General features: G+C 41.0%; 1 protein-coding gene across 2 annotated transcripts in view; it reads right to left on the reverse strand.

The window, feature by feature from the left end:
• LOC120045630 (cGMP-dependent protein kinase 1-like) overlaps window positions 1-22,908 on the reverse strand; it is a 151,589-nt gene that overhangs the window by 124,039 nt on the left and 4,642 nt on the right. Inside the window, exon 1 of one of the 2 annotated variants that reach the window (XM_038990539.1) lies at window positions 8,769-9,073. The exons of the other annotated variant lie outside the window; for it this stretch is intronic. Coding sequence (XP_038846467.1) covers window positions 8,769-9,073 — 305 coding nt within the window. Of the gene's footprint in view, window positions 1-8,768; window positions 9,074-22,908 lie in introns of those variants that run through there. 2 annotated transcript variants of the gene reach the window in all.

The following is a 22,908-nucleotide window of genomic DNA, read 5'->3' on the forward strand; positions in this document are numbered from 1 at the left end:
CATGTTCTGTTATAATCTCCACCCGGCACAGCCAGAAGAGGACTGGCCACCCCTCATAGCCTGGTTCCTCTCTAGGTTTCTTCCTAGGTTTTGGCCTTTCTAGGGAGTTTTTCCTAGCCATCGTGCTTCTACACCTGCATTGCTTGCTGTTTGGGGTTTTAGGCTGGGTTTCTGTAAGGCACTTTGATATATCAGCTGTTGTAAGAAGGGCTATATAAATACATTTGATTTGATATAAATACAAATACAATACAAAATCTTAATCAACAGTACTACTGGCAAGAACAGTGTGCTGGTTTCTCATTTTCTTTTCAGATATCTAAACCCAAACTGACTAACAAGTTGGTCAAACAGAGAAGAGGCATCGATCTCCAAGCCATTGAGTAAACATCACAGTCCTCTGTTCTAATCGATAGAGGAGCAGCTCTATTGAAACTCATTCCTCTGTACCCAAAATAGTTGTCAATGACCTCAGCATTCACAACCTTATATTATATGTCTGCGTTGTCCTCCATAAAGGGAGACACTTGCCAGGTCATTCTCAAACATGCCTCTCTTCATTGCGCTCTTGCTAGCAGGGAAAAGAGGTAAAACATATCACTCGTGTTCTAATAGAACCGGGGTAACGTTAGTAACCCTAAATAATTTTTCTAATACTCGTTTTGTGTCAGTTATGGGATATGGCCAACTCCTGTAACACAGACATGCTCTCTGAAGCCAGGGTAGTTCCAACAGCATCATCCCTCAGAGACTCAAACACTAAGGACAGTATGCGCCAATGAAGGTGCAGTGACATCCAGTCGGTAAAACCTCATAAAAATACGAGGGGTGGCCCAACATTCCACCTCGCAAATCTCTTGTAAAAAGAACAGTGCCCATACTTATGCTGGAATGAGCCCTCAGGCCCTCCGGGGACTGTAAACACTTGCTATTATAAGCCAATATAATAGCCTCCACTATCCAATGGGATAGCCATTGACGAGAGAGGGGCCCACCCTTGCAAGGGGATGGCCAAGACACAAAGAGTTGGTCACTCTTGTGATATGCTCTTGTTCTATCCAAGTAGATATGCAAAGCACGTACAGGACATAAATGGTGGAGGAGCCATTCTTCCGTAGAAGTAAATGGCGGCCATAAGCTCTAAGGCTAGACAATTGTAATTACAGCTGACCTTAGGCATAAAGGCAGGGCAAACCGTAGGCACATGGTGGACTGACAGTGTGTGCAGCTCACACACCGCTTGCAGATATAAGGGCAATCAGCAAAGCCGTCTTGAAGGGGAGATATTTGAACTCTATGCTTTCCAGTGGCTCAAAAGTTTGCTGAGAAATTACACTACATGACCAAAAGTATGTGGACACATGCTCGTCAAACATCTTATTCCAAAATCATGGGCATTAATATGGAGTTAGTGCCCCCTTTGCTGCAATAACAGCCTCCACTCTTCTGGAAAAGCTTTCCGCTAGATGTTGGACATTGCTGTGGGGGCTTGCTTCGATTCAGCCACAAGAGCATTAGTGAGCTCGGGCACTGTTGTTGGGCGATTAGGCCTGGATTGCAGTCAGTGTTCCAATTCCTCCCAAAGGTGTTTGATGGGGTTGAGGTCAAGGATCTGTGCAGGCCATTGAAGTTCTTCCACACCGATTTCAACAAACCATTTCTGTATGGACCTCGCTTTGTGTATGGGTGCATTGTCATGCTGAAACAGGAAAGGGCCTTCCACAAACTGTTGCCTCAAAGTTGGAAGCACAGAATTGACTAGAATGTCATTATATGCTGTAGCGTTAAGATTTCCCTTCACTTGAACAAAGGGGCTTAGCTGTTTCCACTGCTCCAGAGTACAATGGCAGTGAGCTTTACACCACTCCAGCCGACGCTTGGCTTTGCGCATGGTGATCTTAAACTTATGTGCGGCTGCTCGGCCATGGAAACCCATTTAATGAAGTTCCTGACGAACAGTTCTTGTGCTGACGTTGCTTCCAGAGGCAGTTTGGAACTCGGTAGTAAGTGTTGCAATGGAGGACAGACAATTTTTTTGTGCTTCGGCACTCGGCGGTCCCATTCTGTGAGCTTATGTGGCCTACCACTTCGCGGCTGAGCCATTGTGTCTCCTACACATTTCCACTTCACAATAACAGCCATGGCAGCTCTAGTAGGGCATACGTTTGGCAAACTGACATGTTGGAAAGGTGGCATCCTATGACGGTGCCACGTTGAAAGTCTTTGAGCTCTTCAGTAAGGCCATTCTACTGCTAATGTTTGTCTATGGAGATTGCATGGCTGTGTGCTCGATTTTATACACCTGTCAGCAACGAGTGTGGGTGAAATAGCCAAATCCACTCATTTAAAGGGGTGTCAACATACTTTTGTATATATAGTGTACCTTTGTGGTTGTGGTGGTGATTAGGGCTGTTGCGGTGACCGTATTACCGCCACACCCACAGTCACGAGTCATGAAGGCAGTCAAATTCCACATGACTGTTTAGTCATGGTTATTAGATTTCTCCCAGCTCTGCTGCTGCTGCTGGTCATTAGTAGCTTACCAAACTTGCTAACTGTCTGGTACTCATTCGCTATTTAAGTGCATAGATGACATGTATTTTTTCCCGCTGCCCCTGTTTCGATACAGGTGCATGATAATGGTCATTTTTAAATCAAAACAAATGTCACACATATATTATTTTGTAAATGTATATATATAAGTCTATCACAATATTAGCATATCACTTGTGAATTACAGTTGAAGTCGGAAGTTTACATACACTTAGGCTGGAGTCATTAAAACTCGTTTTTCAACCACTCCACGAATTTCTTGTAAACAAACTTTAGTTTTGACAAGTCGGTTAGGACATCTACTTTGTGCATGACTCAAGTCATTTTTCCAACAATTGTTTAGAGACAGATTATTTCACTTATAAGTCACTGCATCACAATTCCAGTGGGTCAGAAGTTTACGTACATAAGTTGACTGTGCCTTTAAACAACAACAAAGAAAATGATGTCATGGCTTTAGAAGCTTCTGAAAGGCTAATTTACATAATTTGAGTCAATTGGAGGTGGACCTGTGGATGTATTTCAAGGCCTACCTTCAAACCCAGTGCCTCTTTTCTTGACATCATGGGAAAATCAAAAGAAATCAGCCAAGACCTCAGAAAAATTATTGTAGACCTCCACAAGTCTGGTTCATGCTTGGGAGCAATGTCCAAACACCTGAAGGTACCACGTTCATCTGTACAAACAATAGTACACAAGTATAAACACCATGGGACCGTGCAGCCGCCATACCGCTCAGGAAGGAGACGCGTTCTGTCTCCTAGAGAGGAACGTACTTTTGTGCGAAAAGTGCAAATCAATCCCAGAACAACAGCAAAGGACCTTCTGAAGATGCTGAAGGAAACAGGTATAAAAGTATCTATTTCCACAGTAAAACAAGTCCTGTATCAACATAACCTGAAAGGCCACTCAGCAAGGAAGAAGCCACTGCTCCAAAACTGCCATAAAAAAGCCAGACAGTGGTTCGCAACTGCACATTGGGACAAAGATCATACTTTTTGGAGAAATGTCCTCTGGTCTGATGAAACAAAAATAGAACTGTTTGGACATAATGACCATTGCTATGTTTGGAGGAAAAAGGGGGAGGCTTGCAAGCCGAACTGATGCACTTCACAAAATAGATGGTATCAAAGGAAGGAAAATTATGTGGATATATTGAGGCAACATCTCAAGGTATCAGTCAGGAAGTTAAAGCTTGGTCGCAAATGGGTCTTCCAAGTGAACAATGTTTCCAAGCATACTTCCAAAGTTCTGGCATAATGGCTTAAAACCTGTTGAGGACAGAGGGCGCTGTTTTCACTTTGGGGGAAAATCGTGCCCAATTTAAACGGCCTCGTACTCAATTCTTGCTCGTACAATATGCATATTATTATTACTATTGGATAGAAAACACTCTCTAGTTTCTAAAACCGTTTGAATTATATCTGTGAGTAAAACAGAACTCCTTTTGCAGCAAACTTCCTGACAGGAAGTGGAAAATCTGAAATCAATGCACTGTTCTAGGGCCTGCCTATTAAAGTCCTTGATATTTATTAGTTTAGATGCACTTCATACGTCTTCCACTAGATGTCGACAAGCAGTGAGAGAAGAAATTGAGTGTGTAACTTGATCTGGGGTCGAATAATAGCTCTTGGCATGACTTGTCACCAGTTTCCTGTTTTCTGGAGAGCGCGAGAAGGGACCTGGATTTGCCTTCTGATAAGCTGTCGTTATGGACGACTAATATCTCCGGCTTTGATTTTATTTGATACATGTGACAATATCATCGTAAAGTATGTTTTTTCAATATAGTTTAATCAGATTATTGAAATTTTTTCTGGAGTTTTGCCGTGTTCCGTTCTCTGAGTTTGTTGACGATGGAGAGATTCGCGCCACTTGGCAAGTGTGCTTGCTAAATCGAGAGGGAAAAAGGCCGTTCTAAAACCAAACAACGATTGTTCTGGACAAAGGACCCCTTGTACAACATTCTGATGGAAGATCAGCAAAAGTAGGACCCATTTTATGATGTTATTTCATATATCTGTCGTACATGTGAACTAGTAGTTTGCGGCCAGGTTTTGGGCATGCTCTCGCCATAACGTAAACTGCATATCGTAATGAAGTTATTTTTAGAATTCTAACACGGCGATTGCATTAAGAACTAGTGTATCTATCATTTCCTATACAACATGTACTTTTTAGTTATGTTTATGAATAGTTATTTGGTCAGAATATGTGTGTCAGAAAAAGTGTCAGAAAAATATCCGGACGTTGTGGGAAAAAGATGCTAAGTTAGCACAATGTATAACCACTGATTTCAGCTCTAAATATGCACATTTTCGAACAAAACATAAGTGTATGTATAACCTGATGTTATAGGACTGTCATCTGATGAAGCTTATCAAGGTTAGTCAAAAATTATATATCTTTTGCTGGTTTATTCGCTATCGCTAACGTGCCTATTGCTATCGCTAACGTGCCTTGATGAATGAATGCGGTAGTGTGGTAGGCTATTGTAGTAAGCTAATATAATGCTATATTGTGTTTTCGCTGTAAAACACTTAAAAAATTGGAAATATTGGCTGGATTCACAAGATGTTTGTCTTTAATTTGCTGTACACCATCGATTTTTCAGAAATGTTTTATGATGAGTATTTAGGTATTTGACGTTGGTGTCTGTAATTACTCTGGCTGCTTCGGTCCTATTTGTGACGGTAGCTGTGATGGTAGCTGCAATGTAAAACTGATTTATACCTCAAATATGCACATTTTTCGAACAAAACATAGATTTATTGTATAACATGTTATAAGACTGTCATCTGATGAAGTTGTTTCTTGGTTAGTTTGGTTGGTTCTTGGTTAGTTAGGTTGGCTTTGTGCATGCTACCTGTGCTGTGAAAAATGTCTGTCCTTTTTTGTATTTGGTGGTGAGCTAACATAAATATATGTGGTGTTTTCGCTGTAAAACATTTTAAAAATCGGACATGTTGACTGGATTCACAAGATGTGTATCTTTCATTTGCTGTATTGGACTTGTTAATGTGTGAAAGTTAAATATTTCTAAAAAATATATTTTGAATTTCGCGCTCTGCCTTTTCAGTGGAATGTGGGAGGAGTTCCGCTAGCGGAACGCCAGAGCCAGACAGGTTAAGGACAACAAAGTCAAGGTATTGGAGTGGCCATCACAAAGCCTTGACCTCAATCCTATAAAAAATGTGTGGGTAGAACTGGAAAAGCACGTGTGAGCAAGGAGGCCTACAAACCTGACTCAGTAACACGAGCTCTGTCAGGAGGAATGGGACGAAATTCACCCAACTTATTGTGCGAAGCTTGTGGAAGGCTACCCAAAACATTTGACCCAAGTTAAACAATTTAAAGGCAATGCTACCAAATATTAATTGAGTTTATGTAAACTTCTGACCAACTGGGAATGTGATGAAAGAAATAAAAGCTGAAATAAATCATTCTCTCTACTATTATTCTGACATTTCACATTCTTAAAATAAAGTGGTGATCCTAACTGACCTAAGACAGGGAATTTGTATGATTATTAAATGTCAGGAATTGTGGGAAACTGAGTTTAAATGTATTTGGCTAAGGTGTATGTAAACTTCCAACTTCAACTGTTTTTTCTTTAGGGATCTTGTGGAGTAGAAGTAAACATTTTCAAAAATACTATTGAACAGTAAAGTACAGATACCCATAAAAACAATTTAAGAAGTACTTCAAAGTATTTTTACTTAAGTACTTTACACCACTGGGAATCTGTCTCTAAACCGATGAGACCACACACAAGTTTGTTGGCAAAAGAGAGAAAGCGAGAGAGAGAAACAGAGAGAGAGGGGGGGATGAGTGTTGATTGCATATGTGCATATCAGTGGAGGCTACTCAGAGGATGGAGGGGAGGAACATACTCCTCAGTGAATTTCAGAAGGAAAACAAATGTGTGAAACAAAAAACATGATATTTTTTAGTTAAAACTTTACTAAATATATTCACGTCACCAAATAATTGTTTAAAACACACTGTTTTACAATGAAGTTCTACAGTAGCCTCAACAGCACTCTGTAGGGTAGCACCATGGTGTAGCCGGAAGACAGCTCGTTTCCGTCCTCTTCTGGTTACATTGACTTCAATACAAAACCTAGGAAGCTCATGGTTCTCACCCCCTTCCATAGATTTACACACTAATGACAACTTCCAGAAGACGTCCTCCATCCTGTCAGAGCTCTTGTAGCATGAGCTGACATGATGTCCAGCCAATCAAAGGGTCAGAGAATGAATCTAGTACTGAAAGCATAAGCTACAGCTAGCTAGCACTGCAGTGCATACATGTGGTGAGCAATTGACTCAAAGAGAGAGAAAGACAATAGTATAACAGTTTTTAACAAGTTAATTTCTTCCCAAAAAAGAAGGGAGAGAGAGAGAGACTTTTTTTCTACTTTCACTTTCTTAGCTAGTGAATGCAGCTAGCCAGTTTAGCCTACTCAAACACCCAGCTCAAACAGAGAGAGATGCTATGTTAGCTAGCTGGCTATGGCTATCCAACGCTGGAACTCTTCCAAGTCAAGGTAAGATTTTGATATGTTGATTTATTGCCACCGGGGCCCTGTAAAACTGCTTGCTGTACACTGTAATGCATGATTATAGCGGGTTTACTAACGCGTTAGTTCTAGTAGCTATGTTGACTATGACGTTAGCTTCTATGGTGACACTGATGTAGGCTGTGGGTAGCGGTTAGCGGTTATGGTATGAAGGTTTCGCTTGGAAAGGTTTTGCCTAGTCACAGACAGCTGTTGTGTTGTACACTGAAGTCCACAAGTGATGAGAAAAGGTGAGAGGAGGAAAGCATGTGAATTCGAGAAGGAATTAAACAATGAGCAAAGTAATCATGCCGTTTGTATGTGGCTGCTATGAAAGTGAACTGTGTCTGCAGGTGATCAGGGGTGTATTCATTCAGCCAATTCGGTTGAAAAACGTTTCTTAAACGGAAGCAAATGGAACGAAACGGGGATCAACATAACTGAATTTGTCCAATAGAAAATCTTGTTTGCAACTGTTTGGACTAATGATTACACCCAAGATCAGCTAGATGCACGCAAGAGTGTGCTAGGCGGTATTAAATGTATCACTGTCTGTGACCTTGATTATTCTAAATTTTCTCTCGATCTGTGCACCTACATTGTAAACTTTAATTCCTAGGCTAGTTTGTAGCAACCTCGTGATGGGTATAGGGAAAAATGTTGTATCATGTAGCAGCCTAAACCTATCGAATGTATATTGAGCTGGGTGAATGGAATATGAATGACAGTCATCCAATATACTGCAATAGAAATAAGGCCATGCTCCTAAACAAATTATCATCCTCCCTAATCTTAAACGGCACCGACCGCCACTGGTGCATATTGCATGTGTGAAGAGAGCAAGAGGTGTGTGTGTGTGTCTTTTGAATTGTTTAGGTTAGAAACAAACAGTTTTCGCTCTATTAATGGTGCAAGCACGACACTAACGAAGCTACACTCAACAAATAACACCACAGCGAAACATTATCATTAGAACAGTTATTATTTAAAAAATACATCTGTCCTCCAAAATTTGTACTCCAGGTTGGTCAAACTTTAGAGCCCTGTGTGTGTGTGTGTGTGTGTGTGTGTGTGTGTGTGTGTGTGTGTGTGTGTGTGTGTGTGTGTGTGTGTGTGTGTGTGTGTGTGTGTGTGTGTGTGTGTGTGTGTGTGTGTGTCATCAGAATGTAAACAATTCGTAGAGAGATATCATGGCACCGCCTTTTATCACAGTTTGAATTAAACAAACACAGGTACATTACACAGAGTCGGGCTTGTATTCATACCCTTTAACACCTCAACAACACTGGTCTCTAGCGTCACTGAGGTGACACATTCACCTCACATGATGGTGTCAGTAATAACCCATACTGTTTTTACATAGATGCATATCATTGATGCATACCAAGTGTGATATCACATTCAGAAGAAGCTGGAAAAAATGCAAAATACATTATATTAGCATACTGACTGATCCTAGATGAAATATCGATAATATGAGTCCGAGAGGTCGCACACCTGATGCTCCAAATGCACCATTGAAGAATTACGCACACTAAGAATAATGCACAATGGATAAACACAGCCACGGGCTGTATCACATAACGTCAAAACATGTAATGCAGAAACATAGTAATGCAAAAACAGGCACCCCTGTTGTAACTGTACACCTACTGTGGACTTTTGGGATAGAAAGGCAGCCTGACATGGCTAAGATCCTGGATGTCGATGGCGGTGGGTTCCGCAGAAATCGCCTTTCTCTTAGTCCGCTGGTGCTCGTGCAGCTCAGTTTGTTTGACGACCTGTTGGGTTGCCGGTTTGATAACGGACCGGTATTTATCCAGCTCGTTCTGTAGTTTTTGTATTAGCTCGTCTTTCTGGTCAAGCTCCAGTTCTAGCTCGTCAATGAGCGCGTCCCGTTGCCGCAGCTCCTCAATCTTCTCCTGCAGCGCGTATTGGAGGTCGCGCAAGGTACCCATGTTCATCCCGACGCCAAAGGGACTTAACAAACCTTTAACCAAAGCTATCCAGTCGATGCTGTAGCCTATACCTTTTCCGCTCTTATTGACAACTTTATCCCGCATCTACAGCTTAAAACATAATATCCTCCCTCCAGTCCTACTTGATTTCCAAACGTCTTGATCTCCGTTGACAACCGGTGCTGAATATCTAATTAAGCAAATACAGTGGATGAGACGACTATCAAAGTGAACCCCCGGGAGCACCGCCGTCTCTGGAAATGTAAAGTTGTCTTTCTCTCTCTGGCTGAAAGTGTCAGTGGTGAAGCAGGCCGGTCCTCCCGGAGTGCGTCAGGCTACGACCCTGAGAGAGCGCGAGGGGAGAAGGGCGACTACTGGAATCCGAGGTACAATGCCGTCAATCCTGTGAGAAGAAAACACAGGTCAACTGGACTATGCACCCCAGGCACAACTGACAATAGAAATGACAAAAGTTGAATTTTGCTAAGGTTGCGTTGGCCTTAAAAACACACGGAGATATTTTGAAATTGGTGTAATGAGCCACTGCATACGGCCATGTAGCGTACGTGGTAAAAAAAAAAAAAAAGCTTGTCTTTGTTTTTGTCTTTTTGGTCTGTGTCTGTGTGTGTGTGTGTTGATAAGATCAAAGCTATGTGCCACAGCATTTTCTAATGGCATAATTCTGATCATAATACTGCAACTAAATTAATGGCTATCAGACCATCAAAACAGACCATCAATCATGTTTGCACTTCATTATAGTCCGATTTGGATAGCTTATGAACAAAGCAAACCAAACTGCATATCAGGATCAATGTTATTACCAAACCCAAAATGGAATTACACTCCAGGTAAAATAACAGAAAGCTTATTCACTATTTGCACATAAATTGGTTTTGCATCTCAAGCCCATAGCCCTTTATTGTAACAGAAGGCTCTGCTGAGCTAACACTTACACTTGTCTTTTCTTACTAGCACTGATGTTGCTGATAGCTACTTATTGACGTAAAAATGTGCTTACTATGACTGTGATATGCGGGTCTGAAAACAACCAGATGCTTCCGGTGATCAGGGTAAATGGAAAGAGAGCTTGTGAAGCGATTTCTGCTTTTGTACGTTAACAAATCCATATTCAATCTCTACTTGTTGTATGCACTTACATATATGTGCAACTGATAAATGCACACACACACCACATGTTAATGATTTTATGTACAGTACCAATCAAAAGTTTGGATACACCTACTCATTCAGGGGTTTTTCTATATTTTTACTATTTTCTACATTGTAGAATAATAGTGAAAACATCTAAACTATGAAATAACACATATGGAATCATTAAGTAACCAAAATAGTGTTAAACAAATCTAAATATATTTTATATTTGAGATTCTTCAAAGCAGCTAACCCTTTGCCTTGATGACAGCTTTGCACACTCTTGGCATTCTCTCAACCAGTTTCATGAGGTAATCACCTGGAGTGCATTTCAATTAACAGGTGTGCCTTGTTAAAAGTTAATTTGTGGAATTTATTTTCTTCTTAATGAGCCAATCAGTTGTGTTGTTACATTTAGGGTTGGTATACAGAAGATAGCCCTATTTGGTCCAGATTATGGCAAGAACAGCTCAAATATGCAAAGAGAAACGACAGTCCATCATTACTTTAAGACATGAAGGTCAGTCAATTCGGAAAATGTAAAGAACTTTGAAAGTTTCTTCAAGTGCAGTCGCAAAAACCATCAAGCGCTATGATGAAACTGGCTCTCATGAGGACTGCCACAGGAAAGGAAGACCCAGAGTTACCTCTGCTACAGAGGATAAATTCATTAGAGTTACCAGCCTCAGAAATCGACAATTAACTGCACCTCAGATTGCAGCCCAAATAAATGCTTCACAGAGTTCAAGTAACAGACCCATCTCAACATTAACTGTTCAGAGGAGACTGCATGAATCAGTCCTTCATGGTCTAATTGCTGCAAAGAAATCACTACTAAAGGATACCAATAAGAAGAAGACGAAATGAGATGGTTTGGGATGAGTTGGACCGCAGAATGAAGGAAAAGAAGCCAACAAGTGCTCAGCATATGTGGGAATTCCTTAAAGACTGTTGGAAAAGCATTCCAGGTGAAGCTGGTTGAGGGAATGCCCACGAGTGTGCAAAGCTGTCATCAAGGCAAAAGGTGGCTACTTTGAAGAATCTCAAATATAAGATATATTTTGATTTGTGTAACACTTTTTTGGTTACTATATAATTCCATATGCGTTTTCTCATAATTCTGATGTCTCCACTATTATTCCACGATGTAGAAAATAGTACAAATAAAGAAAAACCCTTGAATGAGTAGGTGTGTCCAAACTTTTGACTGGTACTGTATGTAAATTGTAAAGTCTTTTGTCTGTAATGTCTTTTTTGATATGTGTCAGACCCCAGTAAGACTAGCTGTCGCCATTGGCGTCGGCTAATGGGGATCCTAATAAATCAAATCTAAATCAAATCAAATCCTCCTCCACATTTACTGGATTGGTTCAACAGTGCAAAAGATAACCTCCCTCAACAGTTTTTTCTCTCGAAAGAAACCCCACTCAGGCTAGCTAAATTATTAAAAGCAAAATGTAATACTTAAGCAACATACATACATACACAAACAGCAATTTACAGACACAAACAAAGACACACATAAACATCTCATCTGTCCAGACCCGCATGCTCACACCCCCATTCCTAGTGCCTGTATTATTGTTAGCCACATGGCCTTAAATTATACCAATTTGTTTTTCCCGGTCGCCCATGCTATTTAAATATTGAACGAATAAATAATTTGATTTTTACATTGTGTTAATGATGGCAGAATGTTTGACTTCCATGTTTTTAATATACATTTTTTCAAGATGAGTGATGAGAATAGAATCGTCCAGCCCATTGGGTATATCACTACACCCCCATATTCCATGTCTTGAAATGTGCAGACAGACTGATTAAAAGTAAGCTTACATTGTAATACGCGGTTGCTAAGCTGATCATCACCAAATCCTTTGTAGAAAGTCAGGGTATAAGTCAAGAAACTGCTTATTTTCCTCAAAAGTATGTAATGTCACGATTTGAAAATGACACAATATTACAAAGAATAAGTTAAATATGTCAGATCTTAGAAAATATTTGTAATGTGCTACTTGTTCTAGCGCCCAATTGACTTCCATTCGCTCCTTGAAGGAGTGCACTCCTTGTGGATTTTACCCAGAATGCACCACGCGGCCCATTGACAATGTACAGACCACGTACACAATGGGCATTATACGAATCCAATGGAGTTTCCAATATCCTAATTTCCTTAACTACAGTATCCCTGGTGCAGTCTCGGTTGGAGGCGGTGCTCTTGAAAATACAGCAGGGTGCAACAAAAGTCTATCTTTTGTTTTTGAAAGAATATTTCTCGCTTATATGAAAGTTAAGTTCCAAATATTTCCAAAACTGTATCACGTTTGAGGTGATTTGCGTTTAGACAGAGCATTTGGGCAGTGTCGGAGCATCGGGGCATTTTCCTCACAAGAATAAAAGGGACGTTCAATGGCTCAATGTAATGCAATGGAATTGGAGTCATGAGTGTGGGCAAGTGTTATGCCATTGATGCATTTGAAACCCACTGAACTTCATTAGACCTTATATCGCCTTATACTCACTGGTCTCTTCCAGAGGATGTCACATTAGTGATGAAGACAATGCAGCTGAGGGTTTAGGTGCTTACAGACGGGCCACGGTAATAGGCAATTGAACCGCAAGAAAATCTGCCTATTGTGTGTAGAGACCAGCGGTCCCGGATGTTGCCTTCTTCTTCTTCTTTCAAGTTTAATAGCACACTACACCTATTGTTGTATTGCTGCCACCTACTGTACGGGGTCTTCTTCTTTGCTATCACTGCAATCCACAAACAAATGCTATAGGTGCATGCCGCCACCTACTGTTTTGGCTGTATATCAGCCCACATAATTAACAAAATAAAGCTAAACAAAACAAAACAAAACTCAATGTATTCATTTATTCAGATTAAACTGGTCAGATAATGCGGATGCTACGCCGCAGGATTGTTTTGCTGGCACAGACTGGAATATGTTCCGGGATTCATCCAATGGCATTGAGGAGTATACCACCTCAGTCACCGGCTTCATCAATAAGTGCATGGACCACGTCGTCCCCACAGTGACCGTACGTGCATTGCCCAAACAGAAGCCATGGATTACAGGCAACATCTGCACCGAGCTAAAAGCTAAAGCTGCCGCTTTCAAGGAGTGGGACACTAATCCAGACACTTATAAGAAATCCTGCTATGCCCTCAGACGAACCATCAAACAGGCAAAGTGTTTATTAAGGACTAAGATTGAATCCTACTACACCGGCTCTGATGCTCGACGGATGTGGCAGGGCTTGAAAAATATTACGGACAACAAAGGGAAACCCAGCCGCGAGCTGCCCAGTGACAGGAGCCTACCAGATGAGCTAAAAGTATTCATCCCCCTTGGCGTTTTTCCTATTTTGTTACATTACAACCTGAAATTTGAATGGATTTTTATTTGGATTTCATGTAATGGACATACACAAAATAGTACAAATTGGTGAAATAAAATGAAAAAAAATAACTTGTTTTAAAAAATTCAAACAAAAAAAAAATTGCTGAAAAGTGGTGCGGGCATATGTATTCACCCCCTTTGCTATGAAGCCCCTAAATAAGATCTGGTGCAACCAATTACCTTCAGAAGTCATTAAATAAAGTCCACCTGTGTGCAATCTAAGTGTCACATGATCTGTCACATGATCTTAGTATATATACACCTGTTCTGAAAGGCCCCAGAGTCTGTAACACCACGAAGCAAGGGGCACCACCAAGCAAGCGGCACCATGAAGACCAAGGAGCTATCCAAACAGGTCAGGGACAAAGTTGTGGAGAAGTACAGATCAGGGTTGGGTTATAAATAAAATCTGAATCTTTGAACATCCCACGGAGCAACATTTAAATCCATTATTAAGAAAATGGAAAGAATATGGCACCACAACAAACCTGCCAAGAGAGGGCCACCCACCAAAACTAACAGACCAGGCAAGGAGGGCATTAATCAGAGAGGCAACAAAGAAACCAAAAATAACCCTGAAGTAGTTGCAAGGCTCCACAGCGGAGATTGGAGTATCTGTCCTTGGGACCACTTTAAGCCGTACACTCCACAGAGCTGGGCTTTACGGAAGAGTGGCCAGAAAAAAGCATTTGCTTAAAGAAAAAAATAAGCAAACAAGCAAACGTTTCGTGTTCGCCAAAAGGTATGTGGGAGACTCCCCAAACACACAGTTGAAGTCGGAAGTTTACATACACTTAGGTTGAAGTCATTAAAAATCGTTTTTCAACCACTCCACAAATTTCTTGTTAAATAACTATAGTTTTGGCAAGTTGGTTAGGACATCTACTTTGTGCATGACAAAAGTCATTTTTCCAACAATTGTTTACAGACAGATTATTTCACTTAAAATTCACTGTATCATAATTCCAGTGGGTCAGAAATTTACATACACAAAATTGACTGTGCCTTTAAACAGCTTGGAAAATTCCAGAAAATGATGTCATGGCTTTAGAAGCTTCTGAAAGGCTAATTGATCTCATTTGAGCTGTACCTGTGGATGTATTTCAAGGCCTACCTTCAAACTCAGTGCCTCTTTTCTTGACATCATGGGAAAATCAAATGAAATCAGCCAAGACCTCAGAAAAAAAATTGGAGACCTCCACAACTCTGGATCATCCTTGGGAGCAATGTCCAAACGCCTGAAGGTACCACGTTCATCTGTACAAGCAATAGTACACAAGTATAAACACCATGGGACCACGCAGCCGCCATACCGCTCAGGAAGGAGACGCGTTCTGTCTCCTAGAGATTAACGTACTTTGGTGCGAAAAGTGCAAATCAATCCCAGAACAACAGCAAAGGACCTTGTGAAGATGCTGGAGGAAACAGGTACAAAAGTATCTATATCCACAGTAAAACAAGTCCTATCTCGACATAACCTGAAAGGCAGCTCAGCAAGGAAAAAGCCACTGCTCCAAAACCGCCATAAAAAAGCCAGACTATGGGTTGCAACTGCACATGGGGAAAAAGATCATACTTTTTGAGGAAATATACTCTGGTCTGATTAAATAAAAATAGAACTGTGTGGCCGTAATGACCATCGTTATGTTTGGAGGAAAAAGGGGAAGGCTTGCAAGCCGAAGAACACCATCACAACCGAGAAGCACGGCGGTGGCAGCATCATGTTGTGGGGGTGCTTTGCTGCAGGAGGGTCTGGTGCACTTCACAAAATAGATGGCATCACGAGGTAGGAAAATTATGTGGATATATTGAGGCAACATCTGAAGACATCAGTCAGGAAATTAAAGCTTGTTCGCAAATGGTTCTTCCAAATGGACAATGACCCCAAGCATACTTCCAAAGTTGTGGCAAAATGACTTAAGGACAACAAAGTCAAAGTATTGGAGTGGCCATCACAAAGCACTGACCTCAATCCTATAAAAAATGTGTGGGCAGAACTGAAAAAGCGTGTGCGAGCAAGGAGGCCTACAAACCTGACTCAGTTATACGAGCTCTGTCAGTAGGAATGGGCCAAAATTCACCCAACTTATTGTGGGAAGCTTGTGGAAGGCTACCCGAAACGTTTGACCCAAGTTAAACAATTTAAAGACAATACTACCAAATACTAATTGAGTGTATGTAAACTTCTGACCCAGGGGAATGTGATGAAAGAAATTAAAGCTGAAATAAATCATTCTCTTTACTATTATTCTGACATTTCACATTCTTAAAATAAAGTGGTGATCCTAACTGACCTAAGACAGGGAATTTATACTCTGATTAAATGTCAGGAATTGTGAAAAACTGAGTTTAAATGTATTTGGCTAAGGTGTATGTAAGCTTCCGACTTCAACTGTATGTAATAAGGTACTCTGGTCAGATGAGACTACAATTGAGCTTTTTGGCCATCAAGGAAAATGTTATGTCTGGCGCAAACCCAAAACCTCTCATCACCCCAAAATCACCATCCCCGCAGTGAAGCATGGTGGTGGCAGCATCATGCTGTGAGGATGTTTTTCATCGGCAGGGACTGGGGAACTGGTCAGAATTGAAGGAATGATGGATGGCGCTAAATACAGGGAAATTCTTGAGGGAAACATGTTTCAGTCTTACAGAAACTTGAGACTGGGACGGAGGTTCACCTTCCAGCAGGACAATGACCTTAAGCATACTGCTAAAGCATCACTCTAGTGGTTTAAGGGGAAACATTTAAATGTCTTGGAATGGCCTAATCAAAGCCTAGACTTCAATCCAATTGAAAATCTATGGAATGACTAAAAGATTTCTGTACACCAGCGGAACCCATCCAACTTGAAGGAGCTGGAGCAGTATTGCCTTGAAGAATGGGTAAAAACCCCAGTGGCTAGAAGTGTCAAGCTTATAGAGACATACAGTAGTTCCTCCTTTAAAAGTTGCGAGCTTGCACCGCGGGACTTAGAGGTACCCAGCGTCACGGCTTCAATGCTCCCGACCATCACAAGGGGGAGTTAGAGCACTTATTATGCATTTGGGTCCAAAGGTTTTTATATGACCAATCATATCGAGTGGTTCCAATGATTCATTTTGACACGAGCCACCCGTGCCTGGTGGTGTTCTTCAACAAAGATGGCTGACAAAACATTACGGTGGAACCAAATGTAAGTAGTTATAACATCATAACAAGTCAAGCAAAAAAATTACAATTGAGAGGAAAATGTTAGTTAATGTAGAGACAAACGTTTGTGCATATTTTTTGGTCATAAAGTTAATTTATGAAAATCGCTATTTAGCAAGTTATCGGACTAGCTAACATTGGCCAGCTAGCTAGTGTTCTGAGAATTAATTTGTAATCCGTGTTGATTAATGTTTTAGGGACTCCTGAGAAAACCAGTAAACCAGGCTGTCGTCTTGTGAAAAAGTGGATGTAAAGAATCTAGCTAGCTAAAGCATTTACTGCAAATTGAATGTACAATTGTGTAAGCTTGCCTTGCAATGCAGCTGAAGTAACATAGCTAACTAACTATTTACTTGCTTTTTGTGTAGTGGAGGATAAAAATAACCGGATGCCTATGGATGTGTAACTAGCTTCACTATGTAGCCGATCTGTGTATGGACCCTAAAACGTTTGGTATGAATATTAGTTCAGAACCTCTCTATAAACCTCAGCTATCATAGTTGTTGTATCAACTTCAAGTCTGAATGGCATTAATGAAGCCTACGGATAGATTAGAATATAATAACTTTATTGTGCCAATGATGCAAGTCCTATATATAGTTATTACCATGCATGAGATTCCCACATTGTAGCCTGTACACTGAATATATTCACTGATCATGTACTCTTCCTTGGCAAATAAAGGTGTGGTTCAGGTATGAATCCCTGAGACATTATTTTTCAGTCATATCAAACTCCATTATTTGAATGATGCTGTGTCTGCATGTATGTTTTACAATTATACACTTCAACAGTGTTTACCACTCCTGTTCCTGGGACATCAATGATTATGTAACCGGTGTGAAATGGCTAGCTAGTTAGCAGGGTGTGCGCTAATAGCATTTCAATCGGTGACGTCACTCGCTCTGAGACCTTGAAGTAGTTTTTCCCCCTGCTCTGTAAGGGCCGCGGCTTTTGTGGAGTGATGGGTAACGATGCTTCGTGGGTGTCAGTTGTTGATGTGTGCAGAGGGTCCCTGGTTTGAGCCCAGGTAGTGGCGAGGAGAGGGACGGAAGCTATACTGTTACAATTACACATTGTAACTATGCAATAGACTAGAAACATGACTGATTTGTAATTCCTATAAACATAAAAAAATCGATGGATATATAACTCCCTTCATCTGCATTAATCTGAGGACACAGGACGGTTTTCAATAAGATACTTAATTTCAACCAGTGGAGAATGTGAAATGCTTTATTGAAAGAAGTTCATTATCCAGGTGTTATAAATACATAATACATGCATTATAATTATGATAATTGTAATATTATATTATAAATACAAGTTCAATCTGTACTTCAATGCACATATGGTGTGCATTATAAAACAAGGAAGAAAGACGAGTTGGGGAGAGGTGTAGAAGACAGAATGGAAAAGAGGTAAGAACAGAGGCAGACAGCATATGATTAATGAATTACAGTGCTACCCTAATATTCTCTCAGTTCATCACAATTACAGTGTCTCCTAACCAGCATTGGGCCCCCAGATGCCCCGAAGGTTATCTTAAGAGTGGGTGAAGTGACGATGATGGGACTGGCTTACTCTCTCACATCAAAACATACTTGAACACGAGAGACAGATTGATAGAGAGAGAGCATGGAAGAGGGAAAGGAACGAGATGGGAACAACAACAATTTGTTGCAAGTTGGGGAGGGGGGCTAATAGCTGAGCAAAAGAATAGTCTAATAGCCGAGCTAGATGTGAAAACCACCCCTCCTATCACAGACCAGATTTTCCCTAACGACCAAGGGGTAGCTTGCTACTCAATGTAATAAAGTAATGACTTTTCAAAAAAGTTACCTTACACATTATGTTGGCTGACAATGTGTTTGCTACGCTGTCCTTATGAACCACATACCGGTACATACTGCTGTAATGATATGCTATGTTAGCTAGCTACCTAACGTTAGTAGTTATACATCAAACTTGCCAGTATATTAACTATAGGCTATCTAACTACCTAACGTTTATTGACTTGATTATTCTTGTGATTCTTAGCTTAGCTAAATGGTATCGTCGTTGTGCTTTCTCAATGGACGTTCGGGTGCTTTCGTAAATTCGCTCTGGCTATAGGCTGGACAATAGAACAAGTCAAAATTCACCCAAGGCTGAAAAACGGCTTAAGAACATTGGCTAAGCTGGAACACTAGCGCGAGCCCATATCAAATTAATGGAATCGAACGTTCGCAGAGCGTGTTTTGACTGGAGTGATGCTTAGAATTCCATTTCGTCTAAATGCCACAAACAATTTTGCCCTTTTTATTTTACCACTACAATCTGTTCGTCGGAGAAAACTGGAAAAAAACAACTTGTGTAGAAAGTAAACATCCGCACCTCGGTGGTGTCAACTGTGCTTATGTCTGCGTAATGAGAAAGTAGGGAAAAAATTAAAACTTCTGACTATTTCTGGTCTAGCGATCGATGACAAATGAGCTCACTGCTCAGGCTTACACAATTAGAAAGAGGAGATTCTCATGATTAAAATGGCGTCCGACCTGAAAAAAATCTAATTATACACATTGCGAGATATTTGGTGAAATAGACAGACATGCCTATATTTCCCCCATAGGAAACAATGGGAAGACTGCAGAGTTCCAATATAATTTTTGGGTTGATTACATTTTAACTATAACACAACATGAGCACGTATCATTGCCAACAATAGCAAAGCAGGCATTGTGACGTTTAACAATAAGCTGGGAATAGAACTTTCGGAAGGCGAGTTGGTGCCACGGTGCTCAATAGAACTAAAAGGAGCTGGCATGATGAAAAATGCACTAAAATAAGGAATGTTTTTTCGCGATTCCTTCAAAACGACGGCAAGCAGCTGGGAAATATGGTCATTATGAAACTGGGCTCCACGGCGGATGCGTTGAACTTGTTTTTATCAGAAAAGAACGTTGTTAAAAATGTAATGTGTCCAGCCTACTATCTACACGGATTTCAGAGCACTCTTGTGTGTACCAGAGCCCAGAATAATTAATTTACGAGCGCTCAACACCCGTTGTATATGGCCGGTGTCAGTAAACGTCGGGAAAAAAGCGTAATTAAATTGTTTCCAGCAGCACATTTACATTCACCAACGCTCTGGTTAACACGGAAACTGCCTTACCAGCTCAGCTAGGGGGAGTAAAATGGTCAGAGTGGTCTCATTTGTGTCTGGAAGTAGCTAGAAAGCTAGCCAACGTTAGCTTGGGTGCTTGCCTGCCGGTGTAAGGCCAGAACACTCAAATAAACCCTACTCCTCGGCCCGAACGTCCAGGGTGCGCTCCGAGAGCGAAATGGTCTGTATTTACAAACTGACGATGCTCTAAATTTATGAGCGTCACGTTGTACAGCGCCATATTTTCTGTTCCATCCTAACGGAAACCCAGAGGGTTTTTCATTTTTCATGGAATATTAAAACCGTAATATGAATCAAATGAATTAAGCAAGTAACGTTACCAGTCAAAAGTTTGGACACACCTACTCATTCCAAGATTTTTCTTTATTTTTAGTATTTTCTACATTGTAGAATAATAGTGAAGACATCACAACTATGAAAAAACACCGGTCTCCCACGTGCCCTGCATTTTGTAGTACAGACATGGCCTGCTCTCCCTTAAGTAAGGAATTAGGCACTTTCCCATGTTTACTACAGTATGTATTGTAGACTGCACAGTAGCCCAATAAACAAATAAACACATTTTGTGAATAAAATAATGATAAAAAATACTCTTTCAAAATGCAGATGTTGATTTAGTAATTCCCACGAATTACAATGGGAATAAATATCACTGATTTACAGAAATATTGGAACAAAGTTGTCTAATGAAGGCAAACAATTTAGAATCCTCCAATCCTGTAGCCTACTCCTGACGGTCATGTTGTACATTGCCATATTTTCCATTCCATCCTTACGGAAACCCTGAGGGTTTCATTTTTTTTCTTTCAATAGAAACACCATAATATTAATCAAATTAATTAAGCCAAATTTCTTTAAATCAATCCCATATACTATGTTATTACAAAAAAAGGTTTTAAATTCTCTGGTAATGCCAATACGGAATACTATCAAATGCTTCTCAAAGATCCCCTCTGGTGGTCAAACTAGCAATAACTTGCAGTAACAGAAAGAATGGCTGAGAATTAAATGACATGCCACAGAATGCTGCAGCAGCACGCAAGGTGTGCCGCAGTATGACACAACTTTTAAAGGAGAAACCACTGTACCCCAAGAGACTTGCAGCTGTAATTGCTGCAAAAGGTGGCGCTACAAAGTATTGGCTTTGGGTGGGTGAATAGTTATGGACGCTCAAGTTTTCAGTTTTTTTGTCTTATTTATTATTTGTTTCGCAATAAAAATATTTTGGATCTTCAAAGTAGGAGGCATGTTGTGTAAATCAAATGATACAAACCCCCAAAAAATCCATTTAAATTCCAGGTTGTAAGGCAAAAAAATAGGAAAAAATGCCAAGTGGGTGAATACTTTCGCAAGCCACTGTAAATGCCTATTATGCTCGCTTCGAGGCAAGCAACACTAAAGCATGCATGAGAGCACAAGCTGTTCCAGACGACTGTGTGATCACACTCTCTATAGCCGATGTGATCAAGACCTTTAAACAGGTCAACATTCACAAAACCACGGGGCCAGACGGATTACCAGGATGTGTACTCAAAGCATGCGCAGACAACTGGCAAGTGTCTTCACTGACATTCTCAACCTCTCCCTGACCGAGTCTATAATACCTACAGACCACCATAGTCCCTGTTCCCAAGAAGTGAAGGTAACCTGCCTAAATGATTACCACCCGTAGCACTCACGTCGGTAGCAATGAAGTGCTTTGAAAGGCTGGTCATGTCTCACATCAACACCATCATGCCAGAAACCCAAGACCCACTCCAATTCGCATACCGCCCCAACAGATCCACACAGCCCTTTCCCACCTGAAACAAAGGGAACACCGATGTGAGAATGCTGTTCATTGACTACAGCTCAGCATTCAACACCATAGTTCCCACAAAGCTCATCACTAAGCTAGATCCTGGACTTCCTGATGGGCCGCCCCCAGGTGGTAAGGGTAGGCAACATCACATCTGCCACGCTGATCCTCAACACTGGGGCCCATCAGGGGTGCGTGCTTAGTCCCCTCCTGTACTCCCTGTTCCCCCACAACTGCGTGTCCAAGCACGACTCCAACACTATCATTAAGTTTGCTGATGACACAACAGTGGTAGGCCTGATCACTGACAACGATGAGACAGCCTATAGGGAAGAGGTTCGAAATCTGGCAGTGTGGTGCCAGGACAACAACCTCTCCATCAATATGAGCAAGACAAAGGAGCCGGTCGTGGACCATAGGAAAAGAAGGGCCGAACAAGCCCCCATTAACATCGACAGGGCTGAAGTGGAGCGGGTCAAGTTTCAAGTTCCTTGGTGTCCACATCCCCAACAAACTATCATGGTCCAAACACCCCAAGACAATTGTGAAGAGGGCACGACAACATGTTATTTCATAGTTTTGATGTCTTCACTATTATTCTACAATGTAGAAAATAGTAAAAATAAAGAAAAACCCTTGAATGAGTAGGTGTGTCCAAACTTTTGACTGGTACTGTATGTAAATTGTAAAGTCTTTTGTCTGTATATCTCTGACCCTTGGCACTTCATACTCCTTTACCCTCCTTTACCCTCCGAGGGAATTGGGAATTGCCATCACAATTACAACATCGTACACCCTCAGATTCCTCAACAACATTCCTTCGGCACACACTTGATACATGTCCATACCTTTTGTAATTCTGGCAAAACAACGGCTTGGACACAAAAGCTCTCACCGCATATCTAACATATCCCATTTTCACATGTGAAAGGAGAAACTCTTCATCAAACATCAATAATACCGACAGGCTTTCTTCTTTTCCCCCATCCACTACACGGTTCAGCCGGCATGCTCCAACTACTCCTGGTATGCTCCTCATAAATCACAAGGCCTCCACATCCAACGCAACACCAGAGATGAGACCTTTTAACAGTGCTCTGCTACAAAAATCTAAAC

Source organism: Salvelinus namaycush, chromosome 4 (assembly GCF_016432855.1).
Source record: "Salvelinus namaycush isolate Seneca chromosome 4, SaNama_1.0, whole genome shotgun sequence".
Lineage (NCBI taxonomy): Eukaryota > Metazoa > Chordata > Actinopteri > Salmoniformes > Salmonidae > Salvelinus > Salvelinus namaycush.